The sequence below is a fragment of the Chrysochloris asiatica genome, unplaced genomic scaffold (assembly GCF_000296735.1).
Source record: "Chrysochloris asiatica unplaced genomic scaffold, ChrAsi1.0 scaffold00128, whole genome shotgun sequence".
Taxonomy (NCBI): domain Eukaryota; kingdom Metazoa; phylum Chordata; class Mammalia; order Afrosoricida; family Chrysochloridae; genus Chrysochloris; species Chrysochloris asiatica.
Window position 1 is genome coordinate 6,225,938 of NW_006408646.1, and position 21,752 is coordinate 6,247,689.

A 21,752-nucleotide genomic window follows, 5' to 3' on the forward strand; every position below is an offset into this window, starting at 1 on the left:
TCAGTGGTTTCTCTTTTTCTCTCCCCCCCACCCCCGCCCCTGGTAACCACTAATAAACTGTGGTCTTTATACACTTACTTATTTTCGTGATTTCATAAAAGTGAGATCATGCGATCTTTGTCCTTTTATGATTGACTTGAGCATAAGGTTTTCAAGGCTCGTCTGTGTTGGAGCATGTGTCAAGACTTTATCTTTATTTTTGACTGAGCAATATCGTATTGTGTGCATGTACCACATTTTGTGTATCTATTTATCCATTGATAGGTTGTTTTCACCTCTTAGCTAGTGTGAATAGTGCCGCTATGAACATTGGTATACACATGTCTGTTGCTGCTTTCAGGTTGCATGGTTATATATCTAGGAGTGGAATTGTTGGGTCACATGATAGTTTTATGTTTGACTTTTTGAGGAATTGTCAGATTGCTTTCTACCATGGCTATACTATTTTGCATTCCTACCAACAATAAATATTGTTAAGCAACCCTGTATAGAGTTTTCCAAGGAGAAGGTGGTGGATTTGAACTACTGAATTTATGGTTAGCAGTCCAGTGCTTATCCTACAGCTCCACACCAGGACTCCCAGCAATGGATATGGGTTCCCATTTCCCCACATCCTTGCCAACATTTGTTGTTTTCCATTTTTTTTTTTCAAACATATACCTTAGCTGTTCTAATGGGACTGAGGTACTATCTTACTAGTTTTGATTTGCATCCCCCTAATTGGTAAGGAGCTCTGATAGCATGTTTTGTTTTGTTAAGTGCCGTTGAGTCGGTTCCGACCCATAGCGACCCTGTACAGGGTTTCCGAGGGTGTAAATCTTTACGGGAGTAGAAAGCCTCATCTTTCTCCCGCGGAGCAGCTGGTAGTTTTGAACCGCTGACCTTAAGGTTCACAGCCCGATTCGTAACCACTACGCTACCAGAGCTCCTAGTGGTTACCAATCAGGCTGTGAACCTTAAGCTCAGCAGTTCTAAACTGCAGCGGCTCCCGGGAGAAAGATGAGGCTTTCTGCTCCAGTAAAGATTTACAGCCTCGGAAACCCTGTACAGGGTCGCTATGGGTCGGAACCAACTCAATGGCACTTAACTAAAACAACAAATTGGTAAGGTAGAGAGGGTCAGTGAAAAAGAGAAAGATCCCAGCGAAATGGATTGGCCAAGTGGCAGCATCGATGGACTCAAGCATGACAGCAGTAGTGAGATTGGCCCAGGATCGGTCAATGTTTCATTCTGCTGTGCATAATAAGGTCACTATGAGTCAGTACCGACTTGATGGCACCTAACAACAACAACAACAACAATGGTATAGCCGGAGTCCTGGTGTGGCGCTGTGGGCTAAGAGGAAGACCCCCAACGAGACGGATTGGCCAAGTGGCAGCATCGGTGGACTCAAGCATGGCAGCAGTAGTGAGGTTGGCCCAGGATCGGGCAGTGTTTCATTCTGCTGTGCATAAGGTCGTTATGAGTCGGTACCGACTCAATGGCACCTAAGAACAATAACAATGGTATAGACGGAGTCCTGGTGTGGCCCTGTGTGCATCAGACTGCAAAGTCATTTGAACTGCAAGGTTGGTGGTTCAAGCTCACCAGCTTCTCCTTGGAAACCCTATATAGGGTCGCTATGGGTAGTAATCGACTTGACGGCACTTAACAACAACAATGGTATAGCCAGGGACTCCTGGTGTGGCACTGTAGGATAAACACTGGACTGCAAACCACAAAGTTGGCAGTTCAACCCTATCAGCTGCTCCTTGGAAACCTTATAAAAGGTTGATATGAGTCAGAACTGACTTGACGTCACTTAATAACAACAGTGGTATAGCTGGTGTCCTGGTATGACATTGTAGGATAAGCACTGGATTGCAACTTAATGCAGATTTTAGGCCATAGATTACAAGGTTAGTGGTTCAAACCCACTAGCTTCACCTCGGAAACCCTATACAGAGTTGCTCTATGAGTCAGAACTGACCCGACAGCACTTAACAACAATAACAACGGTATCAGCACTGTACTGCTAACCACAAGTTTGGTAGTTCAAACCCACCATCCATTCCTTAGAAACTTTAGTTTGGTTGCTATGTGTCAGAACCGACTCAGTAGCACTTAACAACAATAATTTAGCTGGAGCACTGTAGGATAAGCATTAGACTGGTAACCGCAAGGTTGGCAGTTCAGACTCACCAGCTGATCTTGGAAACCCAATACAGAGTTTCTGTGAGTGAGTTCTGATTCAACAACATACAACAACAGAAATATCAATGGTATAGCCAAGGAACCATGGTGGGGTAGTGATTAAGTGCTTGGTGCTACTGATAGTTTGGCAGTTGGAACCCACATGCCCCTCTGTGAGAAAAAGATGTGGCATTCTGTTTTCTTAAAGATTAGGGCTTTGGAAACCCTATAGAGCAGTTCCACTGTATCCTATGGCGTCGCTGTGAGTAAGAATTGACCTGATGGCCACAGGTTTGGTTTTGGTAATGATAATAGCCCACTTCTAGATTGAAGGGTTTGAAGCAGATTGTAAAAAATGATTAAAGCTGGGATGAGAACCTGGTCTCTAGGTTGCCTAACTCAGCACTTTGCTCTTGCCCACACCACTGAAGTGTTAAAAAACAGAAATGTCAGTTTGAGAACTAAGGTGCACCTGACCCAATCTGTGATATTTGCAGTTGCTTTATGTGCATGTAAAAGTTCGACAGTGAATAAGGTAGACTGTAGAACAATCGATGTATTTGAATTATGGTGTTGGAGAAGAATATTAAAAGTACCATAGACTGCCAGAAAAACAAACAAAACTGGGTTGGAGGAAGTATGGCCAGAATGCTACTTAGAAGCCAGAATGGCAAGGGAGATTTCATCTCTCATGTTTTGGACGTGTTATCAAGAGGGACCTGTCCCTGGAAAAGGACATCATGTTTGGTAAAGTGGAGGGGCAACAAAAAATAGGAAGACCTGCAATGACATGGATTGATACCGTGGCAGCAATAATGGCCTCAAATGTACCAATTGTGATGGTAGTACAAGACCAGGCAGTGTTTTGTTCTGTTTTGCATAAGGTCACTATGAGCCAGAACCAACTCAATGACACAACAACAGCATCACTGGATAGTGTGTGGGGAGGTCTGTGGAAAGCATACACTGGCTTTTACCAAATTCCAGTTTCATTTATATGATCACATTAACTCAAGCTTTTCAGTCAGTCATACCAGTTCCTTCTATTATATTCTTTTTATTTTCTTCCACAATCTATCTTGAACAGAAAGGAACTTTAGAAGTGTGGAGGGGAAACTGAATTGAGCTCATTAACACGTGGGTTGTAATTATGAGCAAATGTATTCATTACAGCATTTCAGCTGTTCAAATGACATAGACACGGCTAATACCAAGCATAAAGAAACAATTATCCTCAAAGTATAAATACAGATCTTAATCACATGGTTCCGTTAATAAGAGCGGTATTTTTTTGCTTGAAGTTTGAATTATGTTTGAATCATAAGTATGGCCTAGGTATTTGGTCCAGTCACATGGTACACCAAGCCATATTGCAATGTTTAAGCCACCTGTTGGATTTCATATCAATAATTTGATATTAGCAGTTTATTCATATTAAAAAATGACTTTGAGAGAAAATGGTATGTAGTTGAGCAGTCTTGCAGTGCTGCCTGCAAACTCCTAGTGTTCAGAGAGAGAAATGAATGGTAGAGATGATCTATGTAAAGTATAGAAAGGGAGTGACAAGAGTTGAGGTAGAGGGGGCCCAATCATAAAGGGTTTTAAACTTATCCTGTGGGTGATAGAAAGCCTGTGAAAAGTTCCTATTTTAGACAGATCCTTTGATGGCCCTCCATACTGGAGTAGAGTGAGTCAAGTTTGGAAATAAGAAACCTGTCAGAAATTAACTTTAGAAATATGGAGGGGGAAAGTGAATTGAGCTCAGGTTTCGGTCAGTGGTCAGATGAATGGTAGGAGACTGACTGAAAAATATCCAGGAGGTAAAGTTCACATAAATGGTGTTCAAACACAGGAATGATTGTGAGGATGGTGTAGGACTGAGCAGTGTTTTGTTCTGTTGTACAAGGAGTTGCTATGAGTTGGACTCAACTCACTGGCACCTAATAACAGCAACATGTCCTTTTACAGATTGCATTATTCTTTAGTTCGTCATTATGAGATTTATCCATGTTATATGTAAATGTTCATTTTTAACTGTTGTATGTAGTTTCGTTCTGCTGTGCATAAGGTCGCTATGGATTGGTACCGACTTGATGGCACCTAACAACAACAACATGTAGTTGTCAACTACCATCAAGTCGGTTCCAACTCATAGCGACTCTATAGTGTTTCCAAGGTGTGAGTAGTGGGTTTGAACTGTCAGCCTTGTGGATAGTAGTTCAGTGCCGATCCTACAGCACCACATCAGGACTAGCCTCCTAATGATTAAAGTCAGTTGTTTTATGGAGTGGCGTGACTGCAGCATCTCCTTGCAGATACTAGACCTGCAAGGTGGCTTTTTTTTTTAATGAAAAGATATTCAATGTTACCACTAATCAGAAAGAAGAAAAATTAAAACAGTAAGGTAACATTTCAGACCACAAGATTGCCAGGGATCCCCATAGCATTGGAACTCCTTCACTCTCTGGGCAGTGTGACCCAGCATAACCTTTTTAGAGTGATTGGTGTGGTAAGGACTGGTCAAGTTAGGAGACAGCCCTCCCCCCTGCTCCATCCCAGAAGTTTCATTTCTAGGTGGTTTCTCCAGAGGAGCTGTTTTCACTGAAAACTGTCAGAGCAGCTAGAACCCTCATTCTTTTTAACTGTTGAGCAGTGTTTCATAGAATGGAAGGACTATAGATGACTGAAACGTTTTGTTATTGGTGGATATTAGATTTCTTTTTTTCCTATTATTTAGACAGATGCAGTGAACATTCTTATATATGCCTCTTTTGGCACACATGAACAATACAGGTGTGTACTGTATAATGTCCGTGTAGGCAAGGTCCAACTGTATAGTTTATGGGGTGTGGAGGAGGGGCTTGTGTGGAAGGGTGCCAGGAAGCAGGGCTGGCATCAAGTTTGCAGGGCAACTGTCAAGCCCCCAAGTAATGGCTGCCTTTAGCAGGTTCCCTGCCTCTAGCCACATTGCAGGTCAGTGTCTGCGAGGAGATGCTGCAGTCACGCCACTCCATCCCTTGGGGTGACTGATTCTGACCAGGCTCCCAGGGGCTACTTAGAGCATCTGGTACCCAGAGGCAGCCAACTGCAGGTACAAGTTTACAAACCCTGAGACTGGATGCTAATGGGAAACTGGAGCAGCTTGCATGCGGGGTTATGATATGCATGTATCAAATATGTACAAAATAGAATGTGTTCACACAGCATACTATTTTGCAGATGGACACAGAATATATTGTGGACATTAAGCAATGCATACTGTGTATGGTAGATAACAAGACAGTATAACTGGGTCAAAGGATAAAAACATTTAATATTTAAATAATGCTAAGTGTAAAAACTGCACACAAAGGCCAGATATTATATGTTTCCATTCACATGAGGTGCCCAGAATAGGCAAATCCATAGAGACTGGAAGATTAGTGGTTTGCCTGGGCTGGGAAGAAGAGTTGGAGAGTGATTGCTAATGGGTAGGCGGTTTAGTTTGGGAATGGTGAAAAGTTCTGGAATTAGATAGTGGTGATGTGTACACAGCATTGTGACTGTGCTTAAACCCATGAAATCTGTACTTTAAAATGGTAACTTTTTAAATTTTTTTATTTTTATTTTTGTGATTTTTATTATGTCAAAGGGAAAAAACTTTTCGTTATATGAGAATTCATTTTTATGGGGGGTTTTTTGTTGTTTTTTTTATGTTGTATTGTGAATTATGTGATAGTTTACATGGGAGACCATTAGTTTTACATTCATCCTATCGTATATATCGTTTTATTGCTATGGTTACAATCCCTCCATGCATCATCTACCAACCAAAGGGTTTACACTACAAGCCTGCACCCCGGTCATCAGCACACAGCCCCTCTCCTTCTCTGTGTCTGAAGTCCCCAACAGCTCCATTCCATGTCATCATCTCTGCCTCCATCTCAGGCTTCTCTGGGTAGGTTCCTGCTCGCCGCTCTTCTCCCTTCATGGTCCCAGGGACCTCTGCTCCTAGGCTGAAAAGTTAATCACTCCCCTCCTGGCTACAAAATGTCTACCTTTACAATTCCAACCCTCACAAGCAGTCCTGATAACAATTATTCATTATTGTATCACAAGAGACCCGTCTGCATTTCATTTCATCAGCCCTGCCTAGACAGATTGAATACCTTCCTCCAGGCCCTCTGGATCTAGGTTCCCTCTTGAAAGCTTGTAAGCTAGTCAATTCTTGCCTTTGCAGCACCCCCATTTTGGGTAGCCAATGTCCAAGTTGCCCATCCCTGTCTACTCTGTGTGTGGAGGGGGTGGGAGTGATCCTTGCTGTAAGGATCTGTTCCCTCTTTTGAGCTACTGCATCCATAAGTATAGGTCAAATTCATCAAATTGTATCAGATTGCTCTTTTTTTCCACTTCTTTCTTCTTCTGGTTGAGCTTTGATCATCCAGTCATTGAAGCCAGGTCAAGTGGGTATTAATCTGCAAGTGTGGGTGTTCTTGTGCATATGCCCTCTCTTCTTATCAGCTGGATGCTTCACTCTCCACTGTAGTCCTCCACTGACTCTGGGCCCAAGAGTCCCCAGGTCTTGCCACACTGCTGGCCAACCAGGTCTTAACCCGGTTCATTGCTGTTTTTCCATCACTTCCCCTTATCGGTGACGAGCATGGTCAAAAATGGTAACTTTTAAGTTATGTGAACTTTATCTCAATAAAAGTTTTTTTAAAAAAGTCAAATTGCCCTTCAAAAGTATTCTAATTTAATTTTTCAACAATAGTGCCTGGGGAAAAACCATTTGCCACATTCTTACCAGTGGCAATATATCAGTCTTTTAATATTTGCTAATCTGATAGAAAAAAGAGACTTTAAAAAATTGTACTCCATTGCTGTTGGGGCTGAGCAGTTTATTGGCCATTTGTTTCTTGTTCCCTGTGTATTAACCTTATCCACCTGTCCGTGTTTGTATTGTATCGCTTATCTTTTCTCATTGTTTCTCATTGATTTGTGCTTGTTTTGAAAAAGAAAAAGACTTGTCAGTCCTTTTCTTTTTGTGTTTTTTTTAAGTGACTTTTAGAACAGCTTCACCAAACCCCTTATTCTACACATGCTCTCTATTTTGTTTCATTTGTGTGTGTGACTGGTGTATGGTTGTTGTTGTTAAGTGCCATCAAGTCAGTTCCAACCCATAGCAACCCTGTGTAGTGTTTCCAGGGAGTAGCTGGTGAGCTTGAACCGCAGACCTGTGGTTCAAACCAGACATGATTTAATATCCTCAAGCCTCTGTTTAACCTACAAATTGGCTCTGAAAATCCTTTAAAAATCCTAAAAACTCCCTTCTTGATGTTACATTATATATCAGGGGTAGATCCAGGTTTTTTGAGGTCTAAAGTTTATATACTTTGGGAAGCTCTCTTTAGTGCAAGAATACCAAATTATGAATATAAAATTAGTTGCAGGCTTATGCAGGTGCTGAGACCTGAAATCCAAGCTTCTTTAGCTTTATGATAAATTCACTGCTGGTTATATCATTAGACTGCAGCTCTTATATGAAAGGATTGGGGGAGCTGCCATCTTCATCTATGGAATGGTATGGCTTTCTTTTATACTCACCAAACTGCCACAATTTAAGGGCTTTTTTTCCCTTTGTTTTTTTAAAGAGACATTTAAGACGACATACAGATCAAGGTAGCTTTAATGTTGTGAGGGGAGTTAGTCCAGTGGAGAAGTTCTTTCAGCAGGATCCCTGCCACCTCTGCATCTCTCAGATATTATGTTGTTTGATCAATGGAGTAGCTGGGAGCTTGGTATAATAATGAGGGAAGTTAATCTTGCAAGTGTTTGGAACCTGAATTTACAACACTGACTTTGCATATCTGCTTACTTTGCATTAGTTTGGTCAGCTCTGTTGAATGGTTGCAAATGCAGTTAACATGACTTTCTGTAGCTCCCGACCTGTTCAGAAATCTGAGAGGCAAACAGCAGTCAGTATCTTTGAATAATGCAGAGGGTAACAACACAGTAAGAAAATCTTACACTAATTACTGTACCTGGGTGTCTTACTTTATCCTCAGCACCCCTGTTAGGCAGAATCCCACTGTACAGATGAGAAAGTTAAGGGTTAGAGAGAAGGTACCTTACTCAAAGCCTCAAGGTCAAACTCCATATCCCTGGCCTCAGTGTATCCTCTCATTTGACAGATAAGAAGACACACTCAGAGGAGTGGCACAGCCGCAGTTTTCTCTTTTAAAATCAGGTTGTATTGAGTGCTTATGTGTCAAGCATAGTTTTAAAAACTTTACGGATATTGTTGTTGTTATTGTTAAGTGCTATCCAGTCGGTTCCGACTCAAAGCAGCCCTATATAGGGTCTCTGAGGAGCAACTGGTAGGTTTGAACTGCCAACCTTGCAGTTAGCAGTCTACTTGTCCTACAGTGCCACACCGGGACTCAAAAGCAGGGGTGGCCATACTGCTACAAGGTATTATTGTTATGTGTCATCAAGTTGATTTGACTCAAAATGATCCTGTATAGGGTTTCTGAGGCACAGGCTCGTGGGCTCAAACTACTGACCTGTCACGGTTACCAGCCCAACATGTAACCTACTATGCCACCAGGGCTCTGCCTGGGTATTTTACTTCTGCTCAGCACTCATATGAGGCAGACCTGTGGAAATTAGTCCATTTATTCCTTTAAGAGTTCTATAAACTAAGCTCTGTTATTATCCCCATTTAATATGTGAGAAAACTGAGAAGCAGAAATTTCCAGGACTGTGAGTTGGGCTGCCAACCTCAAGGTCAGCAGTTTGAAACTACCAGCGGTTCCGCGGGAGAAAGATGAGGCGTTCTGCTCCTGTAAAGATCTACTGCCTCGGAAACCCTGTACAGGGTCACTGTAAGTCGGAACCAACTCCACAGTACTTAACAACAACAACACATAGTTAATAACTGAAAGATCTGGGGTTGAATCTCCTGCGGCCAGCACCTGGCCCACAATCTATAGCTGTTTCCTGAGAGTGCAGTGAAAGCTCACAGAGTCACTAGCTTGTCAGCCTCTCAGGACCTCTCAGAGACTAAGAGAGACCGGATGTTCCCCATTTCTTAAATGAAGGAAAAAAGCCTAGATGGTGTCACACAGTGGCTTATTTATTTATTGTGAATTGAGTGAAAGTTAACAGAAAAGATTGCCAGCTTTACTTTAATTTCAACAAAATGCAGTTGTTTTTTCATCTCTATGATTATATCCCTTCTTGTTATAAGTTATCTTGCTTCCTCCTGTGACTTCCCTTTTACATCTTATTTTTCATAAATGAACAAAGTAAAAATATTTGATGTACACATACAAAACAAAAATATATATTCATTTAAGGTCCAAAGCAAGGCAGCCTCCTGCCCACAGGCACACAGCCTTTCTCTGTCTATGGGCCTGGAGTCCTCAGCTGCTCTGTCTCTCTGTGCCCTTGCCTCTGCCGGCTCTACTATTGCCGCTTTTCTGGGTAGGATCTCACACTTCATTCATGTTCCTCCTTCTTGATGGTCCTGGGGTCATCTGTTCCTGAAATGGAAGATTAATTACTCCCCACTCTTAGTTATACACGTTCTACAATTACAGTTGTGACCATCATGATTAACCTTGCTAAGAGTTACTCACAGGTGAATAATAAAATCCTATCACCATCATCCCTCATCCCCTTTCACCAGATGCTTCTGGAAAAGAGGAAAACTATTCAGTGGGGATTCTACCTTACCCCTCTCATTCTGAAACTTAAGTACACTCATGAAAGTTTGGAAGCCAGCCACTTCCTGCCTTTATAGCCCCTCATTTTTGATAGCTAGTGTCAAAATTGCCCATGGTGCTGTGGGTTAATGCACCATACTGCAAAGTCAGTTTGAATCTCAAGGTCATTGGTTCAAGCTCACCAGCTGCTCCTCGGAAACCCTATACAGGGTCACTATGCATTGGAACGAACTTGATGTCATTTAACAACAACAGCATTCAACCCACACTGTGGCATATTTTTAAAAAATTAGATTTGTCAAATGAATTTCTGTAACACACACAATGCAATGTGATTCTTCTGTTCCCAAGATAATTGTAGGAGGTTCATGAGAAATATGAAATCTTGGACGTTTTACACTTAGGGTGGTGTTGTGGTAATGGGCAGAATTTAAAGTTGGTGGTGAGCTTCTCCTTCTAATCCTAAGAGTGTCTATCTGTATAGCCTGGTGTACAAATTCCTTTGGCGAACAACACACCAGGAAATCTAACAGGAGTGAGAGGGCAGGGCAGCCTCCTAGCAGATAGAGTGCACTGCTTTAGCATCTGACCTTTCTTTCCCTTTTCCCAATGTTAACAACTAACAGGATAAATGTTTGTAGTAAATTATTCGGAAATACTGAGCTTTGCTGTTTTTAGCAAAAAGAAAAGCCACTGATGAATTATACATGTAAAAATTGTTGAATTGGCAAGTTTTGTTAAATTAATTTTCCCCACAATTAAAAAAACAAAAGAAAAGAAAAGCCACTGGATGATTAGTAAGAGACACACTTTAATTCTCTGTTGTACTGTGCATTTTATGGGTAGTTTGTTTTAAAAATTACTTTCATTTTTTATTAGTTCCTGGTCAGACTTAAAAGTTTTCTAAGAAATAAAGGAGTTTTTTGTTTTGTTTTTTACATGGGAGAACTTTAGTTTTACATTCATTCCATCGTATATCATCTCACTACTATGGTTCCAATCCCCTCCATGCATCATCAACCACCCAAAGGGTATATCCCAGAAACCCGCCCCCTACACTTCCCCCTCCTCCCCCCAATTTTTGGCCCACAGTCCCTTTCCCTCTCTGGGTTCAAAGTCCCCAGTCGCTTCATCAGTCCACGTTATCATCTCTGTCTCTATCTCAGGCATCTCTGTTTCTCTGGGTAGGGTCCTGCTCTCGGCTCTTCTCCGTTGATGGTCCCAGAGGCCTCCACTCCTATCCTTTGTATGTGACCCCTCTGTTTTCTCTTGCTGCTTTCAGGAGCATCTCCTTGTCTTTGAGTTTGGAGAGCTTGACTATGATATGTCTTGGTGATTTTCTTTTGGGGTCCACCCTTCCTGGACTTCGTTGAGTGTCTTGTATGCTTATTTTTTCGCTGTTGAGGATGTTAGAGAAATTTTCTTCTAGTAGTTCTTCGACTATTTCCTCTGTGGACTTGCGTGACTCATTTTGTTCTGGAATGCCAATAATTCTTAGGTTATTCCTCTTCATGTTGTCCAACATGAATCTTAGACCTTCCTCTGAATTTTTACCCTTTTTTGGGTTTGTTCTTCTAGCTTAGTGGTATTGAGATACTTGTCTTCCAGCTCACTGATTCTTCCTTCCATCTCATGTATTCTATTCCTCTGCCCCTTCAAAGAGTTTTCTATTTCTGCCATTTTGTTGTTGATTATTTGGACCTCTTTCTGTAGGTTTTGGAGTGTTACCAATGCTGTTCTGTCTTGTTTGATTGTTCCTGTAGTGCTTTTCTGACTTCTTCCTTATTTTTCTCAACTCCATTGTAAAATGTTTTGAAACATTTTATAATCATTTTTCTGAATTCTTTCTCAGGCATTTCCAGGGCCTGCCCGCCTCCTAGAATGGAGTCCAGGTCTACTTCTAGGTCATTTGTCTCAGGTATTTTATCTTTTTTCTAGACATGTGCTGATATGGTCATCTGTTTTTGCTTCTTAGACATGTTTAATGTTTATCTGTGGCCCTTATGCTTAAATGAGTATGTATTTTGGTTCTTCTTTATGCTTTCTGATTGCTTCCAGGAAGATGTGCTCAGGGTGTGGTCTTCCCTTTTCCCTCTTCTTATTGCTTAACTCAGAGTAACTTTCACAGGTGTTGCCTGCTTCCCTGGTATATGACAGCTGGTATTGGTTCTTGCCTGGGTTTTAGTATTTTATAAGGTGTGATTGCAGCTTGGCTTTTTGGCAGTGGTTGCTGACTATTCTCGTGTAATATAGGGGGACAAAGAGTCCTCCAAAAGCAGAAGGGAGGCGTGTAGCAGCCAAACAACAGCAGTTGGGTAAAAAACAAAAACGAAATCAAAAGCAAGAACAAAAAAATGGGAGAAGGAGGAAAAATGGAAAAAAAGAAGAAAAAAAAAAAAAAAAAAAATTATATATATATATATATAAAATAAAACCAGAAGAAAATAATGCAGCACCAGCGAAAACAAGACTAAATATAACAGTCTTTCATCACAAAAAAAGGGAGAGTGGGGTGGAGAAGAAAAAGAGGAAGAAGAAAGAAAAAAGAAGAAAAAAAAAATCTGTAGCTTAATATAAGTATTTCTTTAATGTCCTAACTCTCTTTCAGTCACCTCTGCCCTCCTCTCCCTACTGTTAGGTGCTGTCGAGTCAATTCCAACCCGTAGCGACCCTGTATAGGGGCTCCGAGGAGCGGCTGGTGAGCCCGAACCACCGACCCTGCAGTTCAAAAGACTTTGCAGTGTGGCACCTCAACCCATAGTGCTATGCTGGGACTCCTCTCAAACCAGTGAAAAAAAAGCAAACCAAATAGGACACATATCCGTGTCTCCCGTATAGGGTTTCCGCGGACCAGCTGGTTAGCTTGAACCACTGACCTTGCAGTTCAAAAGGCTTTACAGTGGCGCTTTAACCCACAGCACTCTGCCGGGACACCTCTCAAACCAGCGAAATAAAAAGCTAACCAAGTAGAATGCACACCCGCGTCTCTCGTATAGGGTTTCCAAGGAGCGGCTGGTGAGCTTGAACCACCGACCTTGCAGTTCAAAAGGCTTTTACAGTGGCACCTTAACCCGCCGCGCTACGCCAGGAAGCCTCACAAACTAGTGAGAAAAAGCAGACCAAATAGTAAGCACATCTGCGTCTCCCGTATAGGGTTACCGAGGGGCAGCAGGTGAGCTTGAACCACCACCGACCTTGCAGTTCAAAAGGCTTTACAGTGGCACCTTAACCTGCCGCACTGCGCTGGAACACCTCTCCAACCAGTGAGAGAAAGCCGACCAAATAGAACGCACATCTGCGTCTCCCGTATAGGGTTTCCGAGGAGCGGCTGGTGAGCTTGAACTGCCGACCTTGCAGTTCAAAAGGCTTTACAATGGCACCCTAACACGCCGCGCTATGCCGGGAAGCCTCTCAAACCAGTGAGTAAATGCTGACCAAATAGTAAGCACATCCTCATCTCCCGTATAGGGTTTCCAAGGAGCGGCTGGTGAGCTTGAACCACCGACCTTGCAGTTCAAAAGAATTGGTGGCGCGGCGCCTTAACCCACAGTGCTATGCCAGGACCCCTCTCAACCTAGTGCAAAAAGGCCGACCAAATCCACGTCTCAGCTTGGGCTGAGTGTGTGTGAGTTCCTGGCAGAGGAAACTGCCAGCAGTAAGGGTGGGTCGTGGCCACTAGGCTAAGCCCCTACCTCTATTCACCCAAATGTAGGTGGGCAAACTGTGAGCACACCTATTACCCTACACCAAAGAAAAAAATAAAATCGGAACCACACAAAATTGGCAGAGTATACTGTGCACCTTTTTTTTATCTTTATTTTCCACCGTGCCTCCACCATGTCTCTGCAGCTCCTATCTCGTCCTGCCGCCTCAGGAGTATTTTTATATCAGAAACAAATTTTCAAAATAATTGTCCCTCCCCACCCCCCACGAAGAAATTAAAATCTGACTTTAGGGAAATTGGTTAACCTTTTACTCATGTCTGTACAATTGAACGACAGTATTGACATCAGATTTTTCTAAAGTACTTTTCAGAGCTATGAGTGAAAGATACTAAAAATATTGCCTATATTATTCCCAGTCCTCAACTAGCCATCCGTTCCAATTACCAGCTGCTTAGAAGCATTGGTATCGTGAGTAAAATGCTTATCACACACCGCTAATCACAACTTTCACAATTGTGTTTTGTTGTTTCTTTTCAAAAGCTAAATGTTGTGGTAGGACTGCTTTCTTTGAGGGTTAGAAAACCCGGCCACATTTCTAAACAAATGTCACATTCTTATTAGTGCATCACCCATCCATCCTCTATGGGATTATGCAGCTCTGTTCATAGATATAATCAGCTTTGTATTTTCATTCAAGGATAACAAACTAGCGAGGTTGAAATCTTGACTTGTCATCAGAATTGATTTGCTCCTGGAGCTGGGAGGCAGTGAGGAATCAGGCCCTGTTCAGAAAAGGCAGTTAGAGAATCTCAATTGCCTGCTCTTCCTTTCTTTTCCCTCTAGTATGGTGACTATGACCCCTCTGTTCACAAGCGGGGATTTTTGGCCCAGGAGGAATTGCTTCCAAAAAGGGTAAGATAATCAAATTGGGGTGTGCTTCGGCCTATTTGGGAAGACATAACAGCTATATGGTGTAAAAGAAAGTTAACAGAAAGATTTGAAAGAATAGTGAAAGTACATGGTAATACAAATATTTTGTATGAATTCCTGACTAAAGAATATGTATGTAGTTTTTGTTAAGAATGGGGTTTCCAGGACTGCAGGAATAGCCCAACCTGCAAATGTCCCCTTCTGTGGTGTTTCCCTTAGAGGTGGATGAGCGTCATTGACTCTCAGGGAGGGGTGTGCAGCAATTTGTGTTGAGAGGAATTGAGCTGTTTGCAGCTACTCAGTGTGGATAGATAAGATGAGATAGGAGTGGGCATGTTGTTGTTGTTATGTGCCATCTAGTCGGTTCCGACCCATAGCGACCCTGTATAGGGTTTCCGAGGGTGTAAATCTTTACGGGAGTAGAAAGCCTCATCTTTCTCCCGCGGAGCAGCTGGTAGTTTCGAACCGCTGACCTTAAGGTTCGCAGCCCGATTCGTAACCACTACGCTACCAGAGCTCCTTAGGAGTGGGCATAGTGGGTTTTAATTCTCAGCGTTGTTCACCAGCTGTGGATGCAGACCCTCCCTCCCTTTTGCTGCTTCTGATTTTATAGCTCCACTCATCTGTCACTAGGTAATAAAGCCTGCTCCTCACTTTTCACCAACTTTACCTGTTCATTGGATGGCTTCTGTGAAAGCAGCACACACAGCCTGGCCCTGGTGGCCCAGGGAGAGTTAGCCTGGCCCCTGACTGAGCTCCTCCATTAGAGACAGTCACTAGGGTGCACAACCCAGGAAGGAAAGGGGTGTGCCAAACAAGGGATACCCAAGACTTGAGCAGCAGCGCAGCTCTTCAACTTGTTTTTCCAACAATTGGTGCTTGTTTACACGCCCACCTCTGCCAATGACGCTCTCTCTCTGTGGGGCTTCTTAAAAATAGCTGTGCTGTTTTGTAAAAATGATACATAATCATAAAAATGTCAAACAAGACCCAAACTTTCCTTGTGTGTGGGTTTTGTATTTTGCTCTGCTTTTCGGTAGGTAATAAATCTGTATCAGATGACTCCGGAAATGTGGGAGGAGAGAATTACTGCATGGTACGCGGAGCACCGAGGCCGGGCCAGGTGAGCTGCTTCTGTTTGTTTTACATTTCTTAACGGATTCTTTTCTTTCTTCCTTCCTTCCTATCTACCTACCTACCTACCTACAAAAGTAGAACACACTTTTGAACAAAGTTTAGTACCAAGCCAAAAAGTACACCCATTGTCATTGAGTCAATTCTGACTCACAGCAACACTAGATAGGGTTTCTGTGACTGTAAGTCTTTACAGAAGCAGGCTGCCTCATCTTTCTTCCATGGAGCAGTGTGTGGGTTTGAACTGTCAGCCTTTTAGCTAGCAGTCTAACGCTTAACTCAGTATACCACCAGCGCTCCCTAAATTGCTGTACAGAAATCACTAACAGAAAAAAGGAGAGTCTGGAGTGACACAGGCCTTTTGTTTATTACTGTGCCCTTCTAGTAGTTGGAGTGTTTAGTATGCATGTGCATACATGCATAATTAGTCTTACTGTCAGGATAGATAGACCTACTGCATTTGTGGGTAATTTCATTTGGTTTTAAGAATTCTATTGTGTATATAACTTCCTTTGGGCACCTATTTTTCAGTTGATGGCATTTTTTTTTTTTTTTTTTCAAATACAAAGCTCTGCTGTATAGAGTCTTGGATAGCGTTATATGGTCTGAGTAATTCTGAGGGTAGGTTCTTTAGAAGAAGAGCTGCCAGACTTTGCATTTTGACAGGGGCCCCCAACAAATTGCCCTCCCAGCAAACTATGCCTGTGTCTGTGCCCATGCATGGTGTTTACAAGTGTGTCCTTCCCCTCCCCATCTCTTCCTGACACTTGTTTCTGTCATCTCAAAACTCACGTTTATTGTTTGAATGAACATTTGAATGATCACTTTGGGAGTTGGATATCTTTTCGTTAGCCTTTAAAAATGCTTTTTTTTTTTTTTTTTAATGCTTTTTTAAAAACTCTTCTTTAAATCCACTTCCTATCACATTGGTTGTTGAGTTGTTTGTTTTTTCAACTTTAAAAAAAGGGAATTATTCACAACTGAAAAGTGGTCAAATACTAAGTTTAATACTGGATGAGTTGTCACAAAGTGAAAGCATCTGTCAGCACCAAGTGAAGAAATAGAACACAGCTCCCTCCCCCACCCCTCCCAATCAACCCACTTTCTTTCTCCCCAAAGGTAACCACTCTCCTGATTGCTGACTTCATTACAGTGGTGGTGGTGATGGTGTGCCGTGGGGTCTCATAGCAACCCTATATAAGGTTTCCAAGGCTGTAAATCTTATGGGAGCAGAAAGCCTCATCTTTCTCCCGTAGAACGACTGGTAGTTTCAAACTGCAGACCTTGAGGTTAGCAGCCCGACTCGTAACTATTATGCTACCAGAGCTCCTGACTACATTATAGTTGTTGTTGTTGTTAAGTACCTTCGAGTCAATTCCGACCCATAGCTACCCTATATAGGGTTTCTGAGGAGCAGCTGGTGAGTTACCTATTTTAAGTTTTGTATAAATGGAATCAGATAGTGTCTATATTTTTGTGTCTGTTTTTTGAGCATATCTGTGGCACAAGACCTCTTTAAAGTGTTGATGAGCAAAGATGTCAGTTTGAGGATTAAGGTGCACCTGACCGTGGTATTTTCAATAACCTCATATGCATGCGAAAGTTGGACAGTGAATAAGGAAGACCATAGAAGAATTGATGCATTTGAGTTATGGTGTTGGAGGAAAATATTGAAAGTACCATGGAGTGCCAAAAGAACAAACAAATCTGTTTTGGAAGAAGTACAGCCAGAGTGCTCCCTGGAAGCCAGGATGGCCAGACTTTGTCTCTCATACTTCAGACATATTGTCAGGAGGGACCAGATACTGGAGAAGTATATCATGTTTGATAAGGTGGAGGGTCAGAGAAAAAGAGAAAGATGCCCAATGAGATGGATTGGCACAGTGGCAGCATCAATAAATGGGCCCAAATACAGCAATGATTGTGAGGTTGGTGCAGGACTGGGCAGTGTTTTGTTCTATTGTGCATTTAGTCAGTACCAACTAAATGGTATCTAACAAAAACAACATTTTTGTGTCTCACTTCTTTTACCCATCACATTGTGACACTTACACTTTGTCATGTAGCAGTAGCTTTCTTTCCCATTTTCAGTGCTATGTACACTTCACAAATAATCTATTATTGAACTATTAATATGCCACACATTATTTATCTGTTCTACAATTGATGGATATGTAGGTTGGCAGCTCGTCTCCTGATTTTTGTTATAACAAGTGATGTCAAACAGTTTTCCAGAGTGATTGCGTACTGATTTACATGAAAAGTGTGTATGACTTTAGTTGCTCCACCTGCCTGCCAACATTTGGTGTTATCACAGGTTGAATTTTTAAATTCACTTGAAAGCATTTTTTAATCAGGAGGAGAGGAAAAAGGACAAGGTCATAGGGAGTCTTTAGTTTAAGTATTTTAATTTTGTATCAATTTGGGAGTTTATTGCAAGCCATTGTATCTTCAGGACCTTACTTTAAATTTGCCTTGTAACTTGAAGTAGTCAGCCTAGCTTGAGTTTTACAGCGCAGATCTCTTGTTCTAACTGCCAACAATACCCAAAGAAATAAAATCATTGCCAAAACCTTCTAGTTGAAGAAAGTACAAGTAAGATGAAGTAGCAGGTTAAACCCAATGTAAGCATCCAGGTACATCTGAGGGGAGAAGATAATATGCCACGTGCTCTTCTTGAATGACTTAACATGGGTGTCATTATTTACCAAGGGCAAAGTCTGAAATTGAAGCCAGAAGACACTGAATTGAATCTGTTTTCTTGGTTTTATGGGGATGGAAAGTACGGCCTGACCTTGACATGTTTAATTGACTCGGCACTAGGAAGAGCTTGGCTGGTGTCCTCTCTGGCTTGTATCTGCTACCAGGAACAAGATTCCAGCGGAAGAGCAGGTCACAAAGGCCTGCACGACATGTGTCACTCCTACCTTCTCTCTTAGCTCCAGTGATGACATTGTCTTTCCTTCTTGCAGGGATGAAGCAGAAATGGAATATTTGAAGATTGCCCAGGACCTGGAGATGTATGGTGTGAACTACTTTGCAATCCGGGTGTGTTGAAGTCTCTCTCAGTCCCTGTGTAGTAAACAGACTGAATTAGGGGCAGGCTGCTAAAGCAGTTGCTGCTTTATTCCAGCACAAATGGTGCAGGCGAATCTTTTACAGCTCAGTGGTGAAGTGGAAAAGAGGAAGGGGAAAGAGGTCTCACAGCCTCATTTTCTATTTTTGGACTTCAATTAGATCATAGGTAATTAAGTGTCAGTTGAGCCTTGAGGGACTGGGGCCTGGTTCTGTGCTCGGCACAAACCTGTTGGCATGCTCCAAGTGTAACATTCGGTTATTTCTGGCTCTGTGAGATCTCAGCCCACAGGGAGCACTTGTAAATGCTTTCTTTTCCCGGAGAGTAAGGCTGCTTTTATAGATTACTGATTTGTTTGGGTGGGGATTCTTGTTCTCACTGTGAGACTAATTGGTTTTCCATCCAGACCATTAATAGTCGACAGTCCTCTGAGAACCCACTGTGCCTGCACCCAGAGATGTTTGGTCCCTGAGCCTCTAGCACATCTTTCTACCCTGGGTCAGCTACTGAATGCAGCATTGTGTGGGCAGCTTCGCCTAAAGGAGTATATGTGATTTGCTCAAGTATTTCATCTCTGGTTCCAAACTGTGGGTAAACAGACTTTAAACAATTATCTTCAGTGGTCTGCCTTCATTATGATAGTTACTGCTTGCTTTCCATGTTTGAATTCCTATAAATTTAGTATAAAATCTGGATAAATTGAAACATATTTAAAATTATTTGCTTTGTAAATAATAGATTTTTTTATATGCTGTGTGGGTGAGTCAAAAATTATCTGCACTCTGGCTGTAGAATTTAATCAACTTTTAGAAAAGATAAATACATCATTTTTCAATAGAATCTCCTTGCTTTGCAATATACTTTGTCCATCTGTCAACAAGCTTTTATAGTCCCTTATTATTAAAAAAAAAAAAAAAAGTTTTAGGCTGGGCTGCAAGCCACAAATGCACCACTGTCTTCACTTTTTCATCAGAGGTGAATATTGGTCCTCAAAGCACTGCTTTCAGGGGACCAAACAGGTGAAAATCTGATGGAGCAGGATCAGGACTATAGGGAGGATGTTTTAACACCTCAAAACTAAGTTTTTGCAGAGTGTGAACAATGTGGGCAGAGGTGTGCTGATGTGCATTGTCATGCAAAACCAAAACACCCTTGGATAGCAGTCCTCTGTGTTTAATCCTAATCTTAGGTTTCAGGTCTTCAGCAAACATTTTACTGTAATGAGCACTGTGGTTGTTGAACCTTTTTCCTGCTAGTGTTCCAGTACTGGTCCTTGAGAATCCCAGAAAATTGTAAGCATCAATTTTTCAGTTGATGGTTGACTTTTTTTTTTTTTTTTCCACATCCTGACAACCATATACCGTCTTATTACTGCCCATAACTTGAAAGGTTAACTTCTTATTTATAATGTAATGTGATATTATATTCCATGTTGTCAGCCATGCCTTTCTATGTGGAAATGGTGAAATACCCTGGATTAAAATGCAGTGATTTATATGAAAGATGTTAACTGTGAAATATCATAAAATAGTGAGAATGACAAAGTGCATTTTAAACATTTGGTAGTATGCAAATTGCTTTGGAACTATTTTCCTTAAAAAAGGAATATTTCCAGAGTTAGGTGGTACTGGATCTAAATTGGTGAACACACTTCTTAAATGCGCCCCTGGTGATGGTTGACTTTTGAATTTTTTCTTGTGGTGGTTGAGAGTATTTCCATTCCATGCTCTCAGGCTTGTAGTGATGAATCCATGTCTTGTCACCAGTAATGATTATTTTTATAAGAAACTTTATCTTCCTTTAAGTATCAGTCCAAATTTTTTTTGCAGATGTTCAAACACTTCTGTTTATGCTTTCCTGTGAGTTGTTTTTGGTATCCATCTCACACAAACTTTTAGAAGCTGAAGTCCTTCTTGGATTATTTCATGGCTATTATTAACCACCAGCCACTCCGGGGGAGAAAGATGAGGCTTTCTACTCCCGTAAAGATTTACACCCTCGGAAACCCTGTACAGGGTCGCTATGGGTCGGAACCGACTCAACGGCACTTAACAATAACAACAACATTATTTATCACACAACCCACTGTCACCTGTCTATTCAACAGAATCATTTTACGTGTATGCTCAATGTTGTCCTCAGCCATTGATGTGAACAGGCATTTTAATTTAACTGGAATACAAATAATTTTTTACTAAAGCTCGTGTTTTGCATATATAATAAGGTACACTGAAACATTGTCTAAACAAATGTCTAAAAGATGTACCATTATAATATAGAAGGCTATTTTCTAAAGTTGTGTTAATTTATGTTTGCTAGTTGTTTGACTTAAACTCAGATTGATTTAATACATTTTTGTCATATTGACTACTCTTGCCCCACATACTCTACCACCTGTATTCTAGAAAACTGAAGTTTTATAGTATTCAATAAGCAGTTTCTTATTAGGGACTATTTCTACATTGTTGGTGTTGTTGTTGATAGGTGCCATCAAGTCGGTACCGACCCATAGCGACCTTATGCACATCAGAACAAAACACTGACCGATCTTGGGCCAATCTCACTACTATTTCCATTCTTGAGTCCATCGATGCTGCTACTTAGCCAATCATCTCATTGGGGGTCTTCCTCTTTTTCTCTGACCCTCCACCTTACCAAATCCTTCTCCAGTGACTGGTCTCTCCCGACAATATGTCTGAAGTATGAGAGACGAAGTTTGGCCATCTTGGCTTCCAATGAGCATTCTGGCTGCACTTCTTCCAAAATGGATCTACTGGTTCTTTTGGCAGCCCAAGGAACTTTCAATATTCTCCTCCAACACCGTAACTCAAAAGCATCAATTATTCTACAGTCTTTCTTATTCACTGTCCAGCTTTCGCATGCATATGAGGTTATTGAAAAGACCATGGTTTGGGTCAGGTGCACCCTAGTCCTCAAACTGACATCTTTGCTCTTCTACACTTTAAAAAGATCTTGTGCAGCAGATTTGCCTAATGCAATACATCATTTGATTTCTTGACTGCTGCTTCCATGAGTGTTGATAGTTGATCCAAGAAGAATGAAGTCCTT

The 21,752-nt window shown here is 41.6% G+C and overlaps 1 protein-coding gene across 7 annotated transcripts in view; it reads left to right on the forward strand.

Annotated features, from left to right (window-relative positions):
• Positions 1 to 21,752, forward strand: part of NF2 (neurofibromin 2 (merlin)) — a 101,607-nt gene that overhangs the window by 46,357 nt on the left and 33,498 nt on the right. For 6 of the 7 annotated variants that reach the window (XM_006869219.1, XM_006869224.1, XM_006869220.1 and 3 more), the window contains 3 exons: positions 14,387 to 14,455; positions 15,514 to 15,596; positions 18,580 to 18,655. The exons of the other annotated variant lie outside the window; for it this stretch is intronic. In XM_006869219.1, the coding sequence (XP_006869281.1) occupies positions 14,387 to 14,455; positions 15,514 to 15,596; positions 18,580 to 18,655 (228 nt within the window). The remainder of the gene's footprint in view (positions 1 to 14,386; positions 14,456 to 15,513; positions 15,597 to 18,579; positions 18,656 to 21,752) is intronic. 7 annotated transcript variants of the gene reach the window in all.